The sequence below is a fragment of the Bacillus rossius genome, chromosome 3, assembly GCF_032445375.1.
Source record: "Bacillus rossius redtenbacheri isolate Brsri chromosome 3, Brsri_v3, whole genome shotgun sequence".
NCBI lineage: Eukaryota > Metazoa > Arthropoda > Insecta > Phasmatodea > Bacillidae > Bacillus > Bacillus rossius.
In genome coordinates this window covers 79,355,276-79,374,698 of record NC_086332.1, presented here as the reverse complement: position 1 = coordinate 79,374,698, position 19,423 = coordinate 79,355,276, and the positions used below count along the sequence as shown (strand labels likewise).

General features: G+C 36.5%; 1 protein-coding gene across 1 annotated transcript in view; it reads right to left on the bottom strand.

Annotated features, from left to right (window-relative positions):
* LOC134530946 (probable peptidoglycan muropeptide transporter SLC46) overlaps window positions 1–6,670 on the bottom strand; it is an 87,378-nt gene extending 80,708 nt beyond the window's left edge. Inside the window, exon 1 of the mRNA XM_063366282.1 lies at window positions 6,476–6,670. Within this exon, the coding sequence (XP_063222352.1) occupies window positions 6,476–6,508 (33 nt within the window). The 5' untranslated portion in view covers window positions 6,509–6,670. The remainder of the gene's footprint in view (window positions 1–6,475) is intronic.
* Window positions 6,671–19,423: the final 12,753 nt, after the last annotated feature.

The window sequence follows — 19,423 nt, the reverse complement described above, 5'->3', positions numbered from 1 at the left end:
TCATAAACTTGCCGTCAGTACGTAGCATATATAGATTATTTATTCCACCATATTCCAATTGGTCTCGTGGTCTAGTGGTCAAGGCGTCCGCCTCGTAACCACGACATCCTGGACGTTTTCACGTCCCATGGATCGAATCCCAGCCACGGCACTGAAAATATTTTAGTTAAAATAAAATAATACCTGCTGCTACCTGGTGGCGACCAACAGAACTATATGACGTCACACAAGATGGCGGCCTCCAGCAGCCGAAACAAGATGGCGACCAGGAAAAATCAAGATGGCGGCCTCCAGCAGACGAAACAAGATGGCGACCAGGAAAAATCAAGATGGCGGCCTCCAGCAGACGAAACAAGATGGCGGCCAGAAGAAATCAAGATGGCGGCCTCCAGCAGACGACACAGAATCATGACGTCACGATTCGAAGTTGGTGGAAATTTCTAGAAATACAAAATGGCGGATTTGCGAATTTGCGATTTGCGGATTTGTGAATTTGCGGATCTCCGGATTAGCAGATTTGCGAATTTACGAATTTGCGGATTTGCGGATTAGCCACTGGATTAGCGGATTAGCCACTGGATTAGCGCATAAAAAACTGGATTTGCACATAAAAAACCATAAAAAATGCGTAAAAAAACCATAAAAAATGGGATAATCCCCGGATTACCCCGCTCCCCCCTCGCCTATGTTCCAGAGTCGGCACGCTCTCCCTACTAACATCCATAGGCGTAATTCGAGGGGTGGCAAGGGGTGGCAGTTGCCGCCCCCTTAATTGTCCAACCCAGTATTTAGCCACCCCATTTTGAAGTATGCATAACAATAATTTACAAACACTTGCAAAATAAAATTTTATAAGCACGGCTCGTTCTTGATTCATTATTAATCAAGCCTTATTTAGCGCAGAAATAAATAAAATGTTATTGGAACTTGTATATTATAATGTGTAATAGAAATAGTGGAGTAGCAGGCGCGACGTAATAAAATAGATGCGTAAAGAAATCTCCCGGGGAAGGACCCCCGGACCCCTCTTACACGAGGGGGCATTCCACACCCCCCAGACCCCCGGTACGCCTTGCCACCCCCAGTTAAAAAGATGAAATTACGCCTCTTGTAACATCTAGCCTCAGCAACGAACAAATTTGCGTGTGCATAGCAAATACACTTAAAATAAGAAACTCTGAAACGGAATTTAACATATAATTAATGCTGTGAGTGATAAGCATACGCAGTGTTTTCAACTACATTTCTTGACGCGAATAACACTATTCCGCACCCGCCGTTATAATTCACTGCCGGAGCAGCCACGTCGACTATTAAATCACTCGATTTGCAAAGCAAAATTTTAAATTATATAATGAAACGGCTCCGATAAAAGCAAAAAAGACTTGAATAAAAAAATCCATCTTGTTAAAAATCCATTAAACAGTTAACACTATAAAGTGTCCCATTGTATTTGTGAACTTTGGTTAGCGCTATCCGCCACAGATGGCGGCACCGTGGTTGTTAACACATTTCCGTTCCTTGACTTCCGTCGCATTCACGAAAGTACTCCCACCAAATGCCGTATACCGAGAGCTAAGATGTTACACATCAAAAGTTACGTAACTTTGTATAAAAACCGCGCGTTCTCCCCGCGGAAATATTTTAGAGGCCTCTTACATCACCACAGATATAAGCGATAAGCCGACAACCAGTTAAAACCAGTTAACTTTATCAAACAAACAGCATGTTCATTGTCAGTGAAATTGGTGTACATTAGACATGAATATGTATTCATGGTAGTACACTCAGGCACACAAGTTTGGTGGCCCAAGTTGTCACGATATATGATTTCATAACGAAATGCGTCCAATTTCACCTTTATTGGGCACTGCTATTTCGAAAAATTAAATTTAAAAAAAACTTTCGAAAGAAATCGGCTGGGATCACAATAGAGCACGATTGACACGAGAAAAAAAAAATATTTTCTAGCCAATCATGTTCGAACATCGTTGACGTAAGTGGTGGCAAAATTCGCGGGCGCGACAGACTTTCCTATTAATTTTTTTTTTATATCGTTAGCGTCGCAAGCGCGGCGGTTCTAAAGTGGTTGCAGGGATTTTGATTTCCAAGGTCAGTTAGAATGGTTACAAATTGTGGTGGTCCAACCCTCGGTGGAGGTGGGGCAAGCCCCTAGCGCTCCGCCTTGTTCCAAAACTCAGTTTAATATTATGTCCTGCGATGCACGACGAATCATCATCAACATATTAAAAAAGATTTTGTTTACCACATTTATTTGTGAAATTTTCAAGTACTTACTCTAATGCACAGCTGTTTTTTTTATTAATGCTACATTTTGATTACACATATTTTGTTTCAAACATGTCGACTAAAAAAAACTATAAATCTTTTATGGCCCTCTTGTGTGCATATGTAATGGCCGGACATATGAATATATCTGTCTATTTTTGTTTGTAGCTCGGATAAAAACCGCATGTTCACAATAAAACGATATTTTGCTGTCACGTCGCTTGCTTCGCGTCGCTCTATCGTGATCCCAGCAGGACCGTGCCGATATGGGGCCAAGAGGGGCGGCTGCCCCCCTTCTCTTAAAGTTAACTCTCTTGGGGTAAAGTATATATCTCAACCCCCCCCCCCCTTTTTTCCCACCTTAATTTCTCATATTTATATTTGTATTAAGATATACTACTCAAACACCACTTAAAATCAAACCACCGTTTTCCATTAAAAAAATTGCAGGAGACTTTTTTTTATATTAAAACTCAGTTTTTAATTATGATTATTTGGAAATGTTTTATATCATTGCATAGTTAAACTCTCACCCCGCTGTAAATGTCATTCAAAGATATAATCAACATTTACTTGGTTCCCCCCCCCCCCCTTTTTTTTTTTCCGAAACCACAGAATAGTCGTCACGTACCTGGATTCCAGCATAAATTTTCGTACGACTTAGTTTTATTGTGCATCAGAATTATAGCTGTCGTAATTGTAACAAATCTGTCTGTCGATACCTCAAAGTGTCGCGTGGATGAACGAGCGGTCGCGATCCACTGCGCCCGCGGCGGCGGGTCACGTGACTCGAAGGCCAGGAGGCAATGCAAATAGCGCCTCCGATGTTTATTCAGGGTCGCGCGCGTTTACGAAAGCATACCTCCGCCGCTGAATAATGCGGTCGGACTAGCTTCGTGCAATCGTGGATCTCGCCAGTCTGACTCGTTACACTGTGGAACAAACAGGTTCGTTTTACTCGCAGTCCCTTTTGCTCCCTACGAGTTGTAGGAGTTAGGAGCAAATGAACCTAGGTCAAAAAGAGATGGTAACTCTCATATAGGCGAAGAGAACCATTTTTTTTTTTACATGGCACGAAAGCAGACATCTTGAAAAATACAAATGCGAAGTAACATTCGTTTGAACGTGAAACTGCTTAGGCAATAAATGATTAGAGCTTAATCAAATTATGTCGTGTAAGTGTTTTCACATAATATCGTCGATAAGAATATACTCCTCGTAAGTGCAGTAATTAAATAAATACGTGTTAATAAAAAATACTCTATTCAAAATATCATGAGATATAATTATGCCATCATCATTGTAATTTGTAACCTGATACATAAGGATTAATTTTCCAACAAATCACAATACACTGAACGTTAAAAACAACACAGAAGTAGATGATCGCGCACAACCAGCAGACGACTTGCCCTCGCAACTGTTCCTCGAGAGGAGCATCGAGGGCAATGACCTTAGTGACCTGAGAGCCTCTTGCTCCTCGAGTAAAACGGCCACCCGCCATATTGTTTACGGCAAGTAGAACGCGCCCCGAGAGTTAAAAGGTCAAAAAGAGACTTAAAATAAAAATAAAAACAAAAATGAAAAAAAAACATTACAAAAGATTCTGGCTTGTACTAGAACTCCATCCTCGCTCAAAAAACGAGAAGTTCACAAGCTGTCAGAATCTTTTGTATTTTTTTTCCATTTTTTTGTTTTTATTTTTATAATAATTTTGTATTTATTATTTTTATTTTTTGTGATCTTTTTATGTTAAGGTAAACTTGCGTTAGTTTTCTCCGTATGCTCCTGATTATTTATGTCACCATTTCGATGGTATTCTTCGCGTGCTCTATATTATTCCTGACAAGACTTCTGCTGGTGTTCTCCGAGCGCTTCTGGTTATTTGATTGTGAAGTTTCGCAGCAAGGAATTTATCTTGAGAAAGAATGGTAGACGACATTAGAAGTATGATTGTGTTAAAAATCCGCTTCACAATATAAGTTGTGATCGATGTAGCAAGTCGTTTACACGAAGAGAGAGCTTAAAAATACGCGATAGATATTGTAACGCCAAGCCTGCTTATAAGCGGGAGGACAACGATGGATAAACTAATCTAAAGAAGAGTAGTAGTATATAATTGTTCCTCCGGGGACAGGGTTCAGGGTGAGGAGCTGACCGCCATCTTGGATTGTGATGTCATGGTGGTCATCTTGGATGACCTTTACCTTTGACCTTGGCGGCCATCTTGGATGACATCATCGCCGCCATTTTGTTTATCGAACATTGCGCCATTTTGAATGATGACGTCATCGTTGCAATTTCCATTACAACCACCATCTTGAAAATCTTTATTTATTATCGGATTTTAATGAAAAAAATAAAATTTATAAAAAATTAAATAATCAAAATTTGATTTAAAATTTTTTTTAAAAAATGTTGCGATTTTCGTTACGGCTGCCATCTTTAAAATCCGTAATTTTTATGTTAGAAAATCGGAATTTTTTTTCGAAATCATTAAAAAAATTAATTAATCGAATTTAATAATAATGTAATAAAATTAATTTAAAAAAATTATAAAAAAATTTACACTTATGTCATGGAGATCAGAGTTCTTGGTTCGAACTCGGCGAGGTCAAAAAAGATGGCGACAGGTCCTTCCCCACGGAGGCCACCAGCAGACTGACCCCCCACCCCTTTGACCAATGCATATATCTCCCCCTCCCCCTCCCTCAAGCACCCCCCTTACCCATTTTTTTTTCTTGGAATTTAAATCCCCCTCCTTTAAATATTAGTTTCTCGAAATTTTCCACCTCCCCCTCCATCAACCACCCCCCTTACCCAAATATTTTTTTCTTTGAATTTTTCTCCCTCCCCTAAATATTCGTTTCTCGGAATTTTTCACCTCCCCCTTACCCAAAAACTCTCCCCCTCTCTAAACGGAATTTTCCACCTTCCCCCCCTTACCCAAAAACTTTCCCCCCCTCTCTAAAAAATTATTAATATTATTTCTTGCAATGAACCCACCACCACCACCACCTTTTACCCCCACCCAAAATTTATGATCCCTGTACCCCGTAACCCAACCTTTTAGCCTATAAATACCGGCTGCCGGCCCCGGAGCATTCAGTTTACATCAGTTCCTCATCCCCGCACCGACCGACTACAGAGGAGGTAATGTTTGCCTGTTGTGTGAGCGTGGCCAATATAATTTCGTCAATCGTGGCGTACGGTAAAGTACGTAGGTACTCTTGGAGGTCTGGACAAGGAGACGGAGTTACCTTATCTACCAAAGGAGTTCATTCTCGTGTACACTCCACACGAAATACTCTACGTGTACAAATACCTGCCGGTGTACCTAAAACAAGACCCAGAAATCCAAGACTGTCTACCATGCACCGAGTGCGACAGGGGTACGTCTTCCGTGCCCGACACGCCCCACATTACACTCAATATGCAACATAATCGAAAAAAAACCTATTTAATCACTGTAAAAAAGAAGTTTAATGTATATGTGAGACATTAAATTGATAAGAATATATTCAGTTCAACTTATTTTTCATTGGGAATATTTCAATCAGTATTTTAAAAAAAGCTGTTGTAATGTTATTTCCAAAACTTTACCACGCTAGATGGTTGCCTCGTGGGCTTAGGGCTATGTCGGCCGTGCTAGAAAAAAAAATACATCCGCCCTTTCCAAAGTTATTGCACTGTCATTTCAACTTATGCAAAGAAATATGGATTATGGTTTGTCATTCATCGCAACACTGTTGGGTATGGAAAGCATATGTGAAAATCCTGCATAATAAAATTTAATTTGCCTTCAGTTGTGGCTCTATAGTTCACAAATGCAAACTAGTTTTTTCCCTCTTCAACCTTGCCCAGACAACCCACAGGAAGCCCGCCTCAAACCACTTAGAACATCTCAGGATGGCCCGGCTATGACCACAACCCAACAGTAACAGTTCATTAATAAACCACAAAATACCTCATTTCATCAAAATCAATTACAGCCTTGAACACTTGCACGTAGCATATATTTCAAAATAAAGTGTTTTTGTTCTATTAAAAACATATAAGGAGGCCGCGGTTATGCAATGCTACACACTACTAGTAACTAACCCATGACGTAGTCTCTTCCTACTTTCCTGAGAGAGTAAGTGCACATAGAATTTCACAATCAAAGCACTTAATGTTACTTACGTACTTTGCTAATGTGCGTGTGTGATATCTGGTCCATCTTCACTGCCAGGAATTAAACCTAATGAATGCTGATATTCAGTAGACGGTGTTCACCCAGTAAAACAGTACATGCATCCACAGTTTTAGAGACATCTTCACGCAAAGTCGCTGAATGAGGTGACACAAGGAAAGCAAGCTTAAGCCTCCGTTCGAAAGAGAAAGATTGAGATTTCTAGCAGGACGAAGTCCATTCGTTATCTATTCAACATAACAAACCGTGAAGTACTTGAATCACAAAACATTTAAATTATACTGTCTTAGCTATCTGATAAGCAGAGTTTCAGCAGCATTTGGCTAACCAAATTTTTTAAGGGTTAGTGATAAGAAGTAAATTTTTTTCACATTAATATTCATAAACTACTTTATAACAATTAAATTTCATTTTGTTACTGTAAATGGTTTGAGAATTAGAAGCTTCTGAATGTTCAAAAAAATGGTTTTCCGCGTAGTTTTACATGGTTACTCAATTAATATACCAATAGTTAAAACAGTGGCATTAAATAAATTTAAAAATATCTTTGACTCATCTTTAACAACCCACAGAAGCGGTATTTTATTTTGTAAACAATCTAGACCATTATCAATTCACTTCATCAAAAGGAGGAAAAACTATTTCATATCATTACATGTTCATGAAAAATAACCACTTAAAACCAAAATTTATGTGGTAAGAATACCCACAGTTTCATATTAAGGCTAAAATATCACAAAATAAAGAAATCGGAATGTCATTAATTGATGAACTTCTCTAGAAGTTTCGACAACTTGTCGCTCATTGTTGGTGTAATGTTGCGACCACATACTTGACCTGACTGTAACTCTGTTGGTTACAGAATTTCCATTATGTCTTGAAATCGTATTAAAGTTTTGTCATCTCTATCAGAAGTGTTGAATGTATTTAACTTGTATTTCACTACTTCCCCTAATCATCAGTTATAAAAAAAATAATACGCAATTCAGGTCGTATCTTTAACGTAGCGTGCTCGATTTCACTGATTTTGAGGAGCTGGAAAGCACTTGATAGGAATGATTCTGTGAAAAAACCCAGTGCGAAGTACTTGCTGCGAAATCTGGCAACTACCCTGAAGAACATCTCTTATATAGTCTTAATCATTCTTGAAACAACATGTAACTCTTTGAATAGGATACAAACATTACTTGGAAACATCCATAGGCGCCAATGTTACCCCAACTGACAGTACTTTTCCAAATGCATTAAACAATATGGTGTTCTGGCCAACAGTGATGGCCAACTGGATCAGGTCCGTGCTATAGTTTCGTACAGTCCACTTCAGGAATCTTACAACAAAGAAATATAATCAGGTAAATTTCACGTAGTACCTCCTACGGTAACTAAGCCCGGTCCCCAACCCGCTAATATCCATCCCAGCTGGCGGCTCACACCCGTACAGGGCCCGTAAACGACTGTAGGGAGGGCCACGTGACCCTTCCCCCGTAAGAATGTACATATCATTTTAAACTGGTGAAAAACTCCAAAAAAGGAAGTGCACTGTAAGGATGTGTTTATAGTAAATCAACACTCAATATTTGTGAGCACCGCCTTCAAAACTATTTGAAAGGGGAAGTTTAAGTACGTAATATTAAGTGCAAGTGTCGAAAAATATCCCATTTAACTCCAGCAGCCAATAATTATTAATAACATAAATTATCACGTCAATAATAAAACCTGTTAAATTAGTGTTCAATGCCATATAATTATGGAGTACTGCTGTAAGACCTTAGTCTGTAAGTCTACGTAAGAATATCTAAGTATTGTTTGCATGGAACTGGCAAGAGGATGTTCCCTGGCAGTCTGCATCACTTGTGTAGACAACTGTGTCTGCATCCAGCCGTGGACTGGCGCACACGCGGTTCGTGTCGCGGGAGAGCCTCCAGTGTTACCACTTTGATTGAGTCGCTCTGTTCCGTGAGCGATTAAGTGGGAGCCTTGGTCTACGCTAACCATTGAGATCAACCTTGTCCCGTTACAGCTCAACTGCCGGGTGACCATCCCGCGCGTGGTTTGCTTAGTTACGGCACTGGCCGACTTTCATCAGAGATCTGCGGGTAATTGCGTCGCACACACTCCTACCGACCGCACTATCATTCTATACAGGTATTTGGGTGTAGAACCCACTCCATGGAACAGACCAGTTAATGGTATCTCGCGTACTGTCCGCAGGACGCGTGGTTAAAGAGACTGTCACAGAATCAGGTGACAAGTATTTACAGTATATTTTTTTAGTGTGTGTGATGACTGATGAGCCAACACGGCTTTGTAGCGTCCCGACAAACGCGTATGATTAAAGTATATTGACCAAACAGTTTTAATCATTTGTAGTGTTTTCACCTACCCACACTAGTTAAGCATCAGCGTCTTAAGCTGAGCAGGGGAGAGACGCAATAATAGTTATAATAGGTCCCAAACTATCGCAGCCTCGAACTTAGTGTACCATAGTGGGCCAATGACCCACCCCTCTCTCGTGTTTAGCTCTGGAGACTAGCCTAGTGCTCTTAGCGGAAATTTGCATCTACTACACGGAGTTCACCCTAAGGTTTTGGGCACAGGACCATACGTGTGATGGCAAACTGTTGTTTATTTTTTGTCACACGTGTGTAGAATAACTGGTCAGCAGGGAGTGTTTATTAGCCACATTATTTTACCACAAATATATAACAAATATTAATAATTATTTTTTTACCTTCATAAGTTGTTTCACAGTTATTCTTTTTACAATTAAGTATTTATTATAAATAATCTATAATTTTTTAAGCATATAATTTATTGTTTCTTTCATCACATGCCCCATATTGAATTCTTTGGATTTTGTACAGAATAAAATGACAAATATTGAAGGGTACACGGGAAATTCAATGAATGCCCTTTTTTCATGTTATTGGGAAATTGGAATTTAAAGTTTCTAACGTTAGTTTGGATAAAGATACAATATTATAAAAATTATCTTTAGATTATTGGATAGTCAACAAGTTTACTTTAAGGAGTAGTACGAAATTATGATATACATATGTATACAAGCAGGGGCGCAACAACAGAGGGGGGGGGGGGGGGCGCAAGGGTATTTTGCCCCCCCCCCCCCTCTCAAACCTTGAAGTGGGGGCAAACGGGACCAAATAAAGTGCTGTGTAATCAATTTTTAGATAATAAAACTGCTTAAATAGCACCATTTTCCACCTTGAAATACAAATTTTCCCGGGGGACTCCACTTCAATAGGGGGGATCGATGATTCTTTATAAAAAGGTATATTTCCCCTCCCCCCCCCCTTGGAAATTTAGTTGTTGCGCCCCTGTATACAAGTGTAATCATCAACATCAGCATGAATGTCAAAGACGACATGCTATATTAAGTCAAGGTTTTTTTTTCTCATGATTAACATATCACCGTTTCAAAAAAAATAACAGAACTAAAATATGTAAATATGGTAGGTTATTAATGTTATTGGACTCTTGACTGCTTAAACAAATGGTTGTTCATTGTATGGCAAACACAATTTCTGAAACTGTTCGCCTATTAAATCACAATATTGTTGTTTCAGAAACAAACTGAATATTTTTTTTTGTTATAGTACTGTTACGATTTATTAAAAATGAAATAAATCGTCTTGGGATACTACTAGTTCGTAAAGGATAGCCCAATTAAGGATTTTAATGCACACACAGTTTTATTTATTGCCACTATTTACATTACTAGCAAATAATCTAAAAATGCCAATTAATCAATTGTACTTAAAAATTTTGCTTCCCCAGTCACTCGTTTTACACACCGCACACCTCGCTGGGACGCACCTCTGGCGCAACTCTCGCCGCCGCCGTCGCACTTCCCTTCGCCGAGATTCCACACGACACCTCGCTGGGAACTTCACTTGGAACTACACCGCGCCCGCGACACTATCGCCCGGAACTGAACTCTTCGCCCTGGAACCTTAGTCCAGGGACTTCCCCGCTTTATCGCCCGGAAACTCCGCCGCGGAAAAACTCCCGACTCCACTGAACTGACTCTGAGGCCGGCGTCCTCGTTTTATATATCACAGACACCATTTCTAGAACTCGCGAGCGCGGCTGGGGCATGTCGCGTCATTCCGCGCCGACCCGACGGCAGAAATCTCTCGAAACACGTGTTGGTGGCTCGTGTAACTCCGCAGATGTCAGGTTCCGGATGTCAAACTAACAGCGCCGTGCGGGGAGCTGAGGGCTGGAGGGAGGGGAAGCGGCGACCCAGGTGCGCGCGGAACGTCTCATGTTGCACGGCCACATGATGTCAGCCAGCTGTGCACCTTCACGTGTCGGGGCCTTGCTCACGTTCGTAACAGTACTTTGAAATCTGGTTATTTAAAACTGTGTAGTCAACACTTGCTCAAGTTCTGTGTTGTAAAGTTAAAAATTACAATTTTTCTTCATTTAACATAAATTTTTCAAGACCAGCAAAATTCTGTACTTAGTTTCGTTTATAGGGATGAGCTCTTCACATAAACAAGGAGGAAGCCTGAATTATTCTGGTTAAATGCCATTTGTAATCAAGAGTAATCAAAACTGCAGTGTTATAGGTGCCATTGTGTGTAAGTTGATACTGAATGAGTCTATGTAATGACCAAACGTTTATTGACATTGTTGCAAAAGGGCACTGTTTAGCATTCAAGGAGGTCAAGAATTCGGTCCAAGCTAGAAAAAAGCACTAACTTTCACATGAAACAACCTTCAATAGTACCTTAATAATTTCATCATTCCAGCCTGATGGAGTCTCAACCATCGCTCTCTAGTTTATTAAAGTAAAGTTGCTGTCACATTCCATAAATGAATGGCACGTTCAGGGAACATCATTGTCACTTTTTTCAAGTGTTTGTTGAAATGTACCACATAATGTAGAAAATGGAAGATAGTATAATTATTGTTCTGGCAACAACAGGAATCACAGTAAATTTCCATCTCATCTACACCACCATCTAACCAATTGCAGATGAAATTCCACAACACTGGAGCCACCTAATCTGCTCCTTTCTTCCTACACAGTTCTGAGTAAGTATAAAAGATTGACTCTGAGGATGACAGGATGTGAATACATTCTCTGAATGGTTATTGCAATGGTAAAGATTGATTCAAGATGTTATTTTGGACATACGCCATTGCTGGTTACACTGTATGTCATAAGAAACCTCATTAACAGACATAAGATTAATATAAAAAGATGAACATGCAATTACACAGAAAACAAGCTAAAATAAAAAACTTAAACAGCACAGAAAATTCCATGAAAGGAATCAATCAAAAATATATAACAGCTTAGATGGACACAGTGGGCTAACGACAAGACAGCAGCAATAAGGACAGTAAATGAAGTTGAAAAATGACCCTGGGCATCACAGCGACAAACAAGACGAACTCAACGATGAAGTAAGCAGATAATGTAGACAACACAGACGCACAGGCGAAACCCAGCAATGTGACAAAACACAGATTCAGGACACTACAACGAACACAGTTAGCTTTCTAAGAAAACAGTTGTGACGTTTCGGGAACTGAGATCTGTCTCCATCCTCAGGCACAAACAGAATAAATATTAAAAATGTAAAAGATAACTGTCTAGGATATTAAAAATCTTTTGCAACAATATTATGAACATGTAGATTCTTCTGAAAATCCATGCGAAAGGCTTCTGGGTTCAACTTATCGACATTCAAGTCTTTATTTTCACTTGGTACTATAAAATGCTTGTGCTTTACGTAAAAGTAACTCATGTTCTGTTTCCAAAGTACTGAAATCTCTCATTATTTGATTTCTACATGGGGCCACTGCAAATACATCATTAATACAAACTCCTGGTTTCGCTAATCAATCTCTTCTAATTGATTTTGTAGGAATCACATTTACTGCATGTAGTACCTTATCTTGATTAGGCAAATGAGATATTGTGTTTAGAGTTAACTTGAGCCCTATAAGTTTTATACAAAACTTTGTTTTTAGATACTTCTTGGTGTACAACTGATGCATTTTCTTTATATTTAAGGTTTCAGGAAGATATAGCCATTTAGAATTATTCAAACTACAAAGCGAATGCCTGCCTTTGAAAGAGATTATATTCTCGTGAATACTATCTGTTATTTCAGTTTGAAGCATCTGTGGTCTAGTTCTGTCATGACCACGACCATCTTTAGTGGCTGTTTCTGTTGACTTCAGGCTTTTCTGTATGTTTTGTATTCACTGTGGTGTAATTCCATGCAAGGCCAGCATGGCTTGTAGCAGATTGGAATGACAAGTGTATCATCCAGGACTACCACCTTACACACAGAGTGCTATTATTACACAGAACAAAATGACATTCATTGTTATTCCATAGATTCATAATGATGACCATTGTTTTTTACCCTGTTTATTTATAATCTGAGGATCAACTTTCACTCATTCTTCAACCTTAGGCTATCTTAATTTTGTAATTTTTTGACATTCATGGTTTTCCTCTGCACCCTCAAATTGTTATAAGATATGTAATAAAAATTCATGTGTCTCAGGCCCTCGGATTAGTTTCAAAAATATCTGGCCCATGAAAACAGTGAGGTTGGCCATCTCTGGTCTAAAAAGTCACTATAACAAAAGAGAAGCTTTTTGAATGTTTTCCTCCATCTGCTCTCCAGTAGACAACAAATTGATTCAGTGTTGTTTGTTGATCTGACAAGAGGAATAATTGGACCTATCTTTCTCAAGGGAAGAAATATTTTCTGAAAAGTAGGAGTCTGCAAGTATTCAAAAAGTATTCAATATTCAGGAATAATTTGATATTATTATTATTTTTTAATCAAATCACTTTTTCAATTAGGTATTCATTAACTTAATAAACAAAACAAAAATAAATTAAAAAAATGTAACACGTATGAAGCTAACATGATTTACTGAGAGATTTTATATTTTTTTTGTAACATTAAACATATATATTTTTATATCATATGTAACAAATAATCTGTGATTATAATTTAAAATATATAATAATAATCTGTTTTATGTAATACATAATCAGATTTTTATATTTTCTTTCATTTTTAACTTCTCTCTTATGGTTCCATAAACATCTGTTTTTTTTTTTTTTTTTTTTTTTTTTTTTAGTTTTACTGTATTTTGGGCCATTTTTCCTTGGAGTCATGTGAAGTGCAAAAAAAAAGTTTCACGGTATGTCAAAATTTGATTTGAAAAATATTCAATATTTGAAAATAACTTTTTATTCCATTCAAAATTTAATTCAAATTAAAAAAAAACAGTACCTACATACTTGCAGAAGCTTACTGAAAAGGCTCCCAAAACATTGAGTTCACCATCTGTAAGAAATTATTTCTGTGTATTAAGAATTTAAGAATGTTTTTTTGGACAATAAAATGATGGACTTCCATTTGCTTCAGCTTTTCACATAACTTTCCCAAATCACTAAGAACTAGTAGAGATAGACCGAGACTTGAAAACTCAACTGAGTTGAGTGAGTAGCTTCACCTCGATTTGCCTCAAAAGTCCAGTTCATCATACTCTACAGGTTGAGACTCCGCAGAACAACACTAAACAGTATGAGACTCCACGGGACAACACTCAACAAGATAAGACCAAACCGTATTTTTCTTAGAACTCGATATATGTTAAACATGTGCAACGAGTATAAAATCATGTTTCATTGTACAATTTAACCTCATATTTATGATCTCGCTATTGAATTCTACCTGCACTCTACACAGTTTTCTTAAAGTACGGTTTATTTTAAATAGTTACACTGCCTGAAAAATGTACATCCCATTATTAAAATTTCAAAAAAACTGGAATTTGATGTTTTGGAAAGGCTCGCAGTTGATCATAGATCTACAACACAGAAAAGCACAATAAAAAGGTAAAATAATACTGAATTAACCTTTCTAATGTGATGTTTATACTTCTTGTTTGAATAATGTTATAGTTTATGCATATGTTTTTATTAACAGGTCCAATGAATGACATTTAAAATAAGTCACTGGGTTATTTAAATTGTGATAAAATTACAATCGTTAAATATCATATCTGTAAGTTAAAAATATTTATCATATTAGAGCTATATAATTTTGCATAATGAATTAAAAATATAATCTGTATAAGTAAGTTTCTGCATGCATTATTTATTTTGAGCCTAACTAAAATGGCTGACACACATCAAAATATTATTTTATTAGGTATACAATCATACATTAGGTGTCTACTATTATTAATTCCTTTACAATATTGCCAAATATTTACTTGTAACTAACAAGGTTAACTGCACCAAATATATTACTTAAAGTTATTATGTAATTTTTAGTCAGCCTTCAGAAAATAGTTACTAGTAAACAATCAATCATGTAATATATTATCTGAACTGGTGACTTATTTTTTGAAGTGTGCATAACAACAAAAAATACTTAATACAGAGAAATGTGCAGCACAGTCTTAGCATTTCAGTAGTACAGTTTACACAATAACCAATACATAATCAGAACTTTATAGCTTTAAAAACCAAGATGTTTAATTTTTTTGACTGATATATATTTAGTTCTGGAATCTCTGCTATAATTTTTTCCATGTTTTCAAACAAAAATGAAGAAAAAAAAATTACAATAAAGACACAAAGACAAAAATAAGTTGTTTGCTTGTATCTGCATGATACCAGTATTAACAAAACTTCAAGTCACTTCATAAACAAAATATAAACACAATTAAAGTGTATCATGGAAAGAAGGAATCTCAGCAAGAGTACAAGCAATATGGTTTTTCACCTTGAATATTGCTAACAACTATGTATGAGCTTGGTGAGGTTCAAATTCTACTTATGATTACTGTAGTTAATTAATCATTCAGTTAATAAAAAATGCAAAGATTTGTGAATATATTTTCTGTTTGTGTAATTTTTATTTGTGATTTTAAGCTGTTGAGAAACATTCACTACCTTAACAAACTAAAGGATTTTTATATTGTTCACACACCAAAAACAACTCTACGGTGAGCAGAGACAAAGTTGTCGTTTTTGAATGCTTCACCAGAAGACCTACTTTGACGAGGTTGCACTTAAAAGGCCTCGGGAAAAACATGGCAGATGTCTTCCAGTGGGAATGTGGTGGTTGTTTAGTTTGCCCGGTGTTGTAGCCGTGCAAGAGCAGCCTCCTGGGCGGAGGTGGGTACGTGGGGCGTTCGGCTCGTGCGTTCCACCGGAAGTCACCTTCGAGCCAAGAACGGTCCACGCGTCCACCTACATACGGAAGGCTGCTCTATCACTGGATACATCTTCCATGTTTTCCCCCAAGGCTCGAAGTGCAGCCATGTATACTTGGTCAAGAAGGCTTAATGAACAAAACATATTCCTTCGAGTATTAAGGATTGTAAACTAAAAGCACAAACAGGAGAGAAATTATAGGTAACCTTTTTTTTTTTTATTTTGCACTCAAAGTAGTGGCTAAATATCCCTAAAGCTGTAAGTTACGTATGCAACTTCATGTGACATGGACTGAAATTTTTTTTTACTACAAATTAGATATCAAATGGAAACAAACAAAATTACAAAAAGTTTTTACTAATATTTTAAACAGAAACTTGTTGAAGTTTAAATTTTTGATGTTTCCCATTTTGAGCAAAGTTCTTTTCTTTGAACAATTGAATCTGTTAACTATAATTGCTACAATTCCTTCCATATTTTTTTTATATAGCTATCTCATTAATTTAATTTTCTGCTTTTTAGAATATGAGAAAAAAGTATGTATATAAAGTCATAACTAAAAAAATTACTGGCAAATAATATAACTTTTTAAGTTTTTATCAACTTTGCAATTGCCTATGCTATGAGTTACATATGGTATATCAGACCACTTAATAATTTTTTTATGCATACTAAATGCAGGAACAAAAATTTAAATGGTGGTCTTTGTATTTTGTATTTAAGAATCTATAAGCAGCATTTTAAATAATTTATTGAACATGACTAAAATAAATAAAAATGTAGATTACATATAACACAAATCAATCACAATTTTTCTCGGAAAAATTGTATTTCTAATTTAACGAAATTGGTTTTGCTTATAATATGTTTGTCCTGAATTTTGCTCTTCTCCACAGCAGAAAATATACACTATTTTGCTTGGTCAACTTATGATAGCACTAATGTTCAAAATACAACCGATTTTATCCTAGATACACTGGAATATAATTTAATTAATAGTGCATTAAATAAATTAAGTACATATATTTAACTTGAACGAAGTCCCATTGAAGCAATGTAAACTCTTGTGAACTAAATGAATGAATGAATGAATGAATGAATGAATGAATAAAAGAATGAATGAATGAATGAATCTTAGGTACGGCGAAGAAATACCTCTGTCCTTTAGAGAATGGTTCTAAGTATTTGATAACCTGTATATGGTACAAACCACACCATCAACATTGCATTCTTTTTTTTATAACATGTTTTGGAACAGTTAAGGCTACTTAACCTTTTTTTCCATGTCTTGTAACAAAGCTCATCATTTTCATAGTTGCATGTAATTTTTTTACTGGGTATATCTACTACCCCTGGAGTAAACAATATGTTTATTACATGGCAGTTTAGCTGAAAAAGTGAAGCAAATTTGTTTTATAAAGGAGAAAAATGTTGCATCATGTTTTAGACAGTCACTACGACACCAAATGACTTGGGAATGTCTCCTTCACAGTCATAAAAGTCACAAAAAGCTGTAATGTTGCTTGTATGTAGTAGTACCAGTGTAATCCGCAAGAGTCAATTGTACTTCCTTTCAATATGGTTTAAATTATGGTTTTGCGATTTTACAAAGAATTATTGTCGAGTAATGAAGTGCTTTTTCCGCTTCTAAAGTACCATATATAAAAAGTTATCAACAGATTTTTGCAACGTTTCCATGTTTCTATGTAGAACCAGTGCTTGAATTCAAGTTACAATTTTAAAATTATTCCACCTGCAGTTAGATTAGTGGTACAGCAAACACTCTTCAGAGGACATGTTACATACTAGTTTCTGGGGATCTTCATAAAGGCTTGTAAAACCACTGCACTGCATCGAAAGTTAAACATTTTGATGATGCATTCAGACACATGTTAAATGAATGCCCAACCTTTAACCATTAAAAAACTTTTATCTTCTGCTCATAACTTACTTTCCACAAACTCAAGAGTCAAGGTAACAAGTACCTCAAATGACTTGAGCAAATTTAATTGCAAATAACAAATATTATTATCACCTTTTACCTCTACACCAGTAGATTGCAGATTTTATACTACCACATGAAACTGCAAAAGAAATATATCCACACTTTCACCTTCTTCTAGAAATTTACACATTTGGTATGCACTGACCTTGTCATGCCAAGTTTTCCAACTACAAATCCTCAACTAACTGAGCAATAAAAGATTTTGCCATGTTATCATTCTTCCGAAATCCTTCCAAGTTTTTCCTTTTTAAGGTCCTTGGTGGCCGTGATAACAAACGTGTCACGCTCATGCGATGAAGGTCTCGGGTTCCAGCTCAAAACCTCGACATGACTCTTATTGGCACTGAGTCAGTACACAGGTGGTTTGGAGCCCACTAGAAGCTTGTAGATTTCATTGCCTTAAGCCGCTGTGCATAACTGTGTGATGTAACACCCTGCATTAAAACATTAACAGGTTACATATCGGACATTCAAGTATTCAAAATAAGTACGTTATTAATTGTTCTGTGTTAATCTTTTACTTTTCAACTAAAGCTTTCTAATTTCACCTGGAGCAGACATTCAATCCTTCACATTTGGTGAAAAGCTAATTGCCTCACAGTATACAATAAAAAAACTTTGACTCTTTAATCTGATAAGTATTATTTTTCCATCTGGCCTTTGTTATGTTAAATGCCATCTTCCTGTAAAACCTTTCATTTTTTAAGCCACATTTTATGTTGCTCCAAAATAAGTAAAAATTTTGGGAATGTTTCAAGATTCAAGGAAAAGTGTGATTCTCTGATATTTCTTAAGGCTATATCTGGCCGCAATCTGTCTTTGTTTCATCATTGCTGCAATGCAGTCACTGCAAACAGTTTAGATTCATAATCAGTTGTTTCAATGCACATTATCTGCAGTAAAACTTTCCAAGCACACACTGAACTTTTTCAAACTTTCATTAGTCAATAAGTTTAGTTGAGTTTCTCAGTATTTGGTTTAAAATCACACCCTGAAGTGTTACTTCCATTAAAATGTTTCTATTAATGATTAACTTTTGCTTGACTATTAACAGAATATACATGATATTATCATACCCCACAAGTTCAAAAAACATTTTAATTTTCTTGTGAAATGAAAAGTAATCATTTTTAAGTACTTACATACATTCTGTTTATATTTAATAATTTCCAAAAATTCTTTGACAGATTCAGTATTTATGTTGAATAATATGGGCTTGATTTATATAATAACCCATACAAAACTCTTTCATTTATATAATTTAACACAAGACGTAATGAACACATTTGAACTCATTAATTCTGGTTTGTATTGCTGCAAGTACATACTGTATTAGAAAGAACAATTTATGAAAAGTATTAAACAAGAATTGATAGACAATGGTTAGGATTATCTCCAGCTTATTTTCCTTTCATAAACTTGAAGCTTTCCTACTTTTTTCTCCTCACCGAGTTATCAAAAATTTCAGTTTCTGTTGGCTTAGCATTTATTAACTCTACTGTGCCACTGTTGTTTTATGTTTTATTCCTAGGATCCAAATTAGTTTTCTGTCATGAACATTCCTAAATAGTGCACATCCACAGTAATGTCAGACTTTTTTGTGTGACCTAAACTACAGTTTTTTTTTAATTTGTCTACACAAAACTCTGTGCTGGATTATCTACATCATAGCTGTTTATGTATATGTCTATATAAATACTCAACA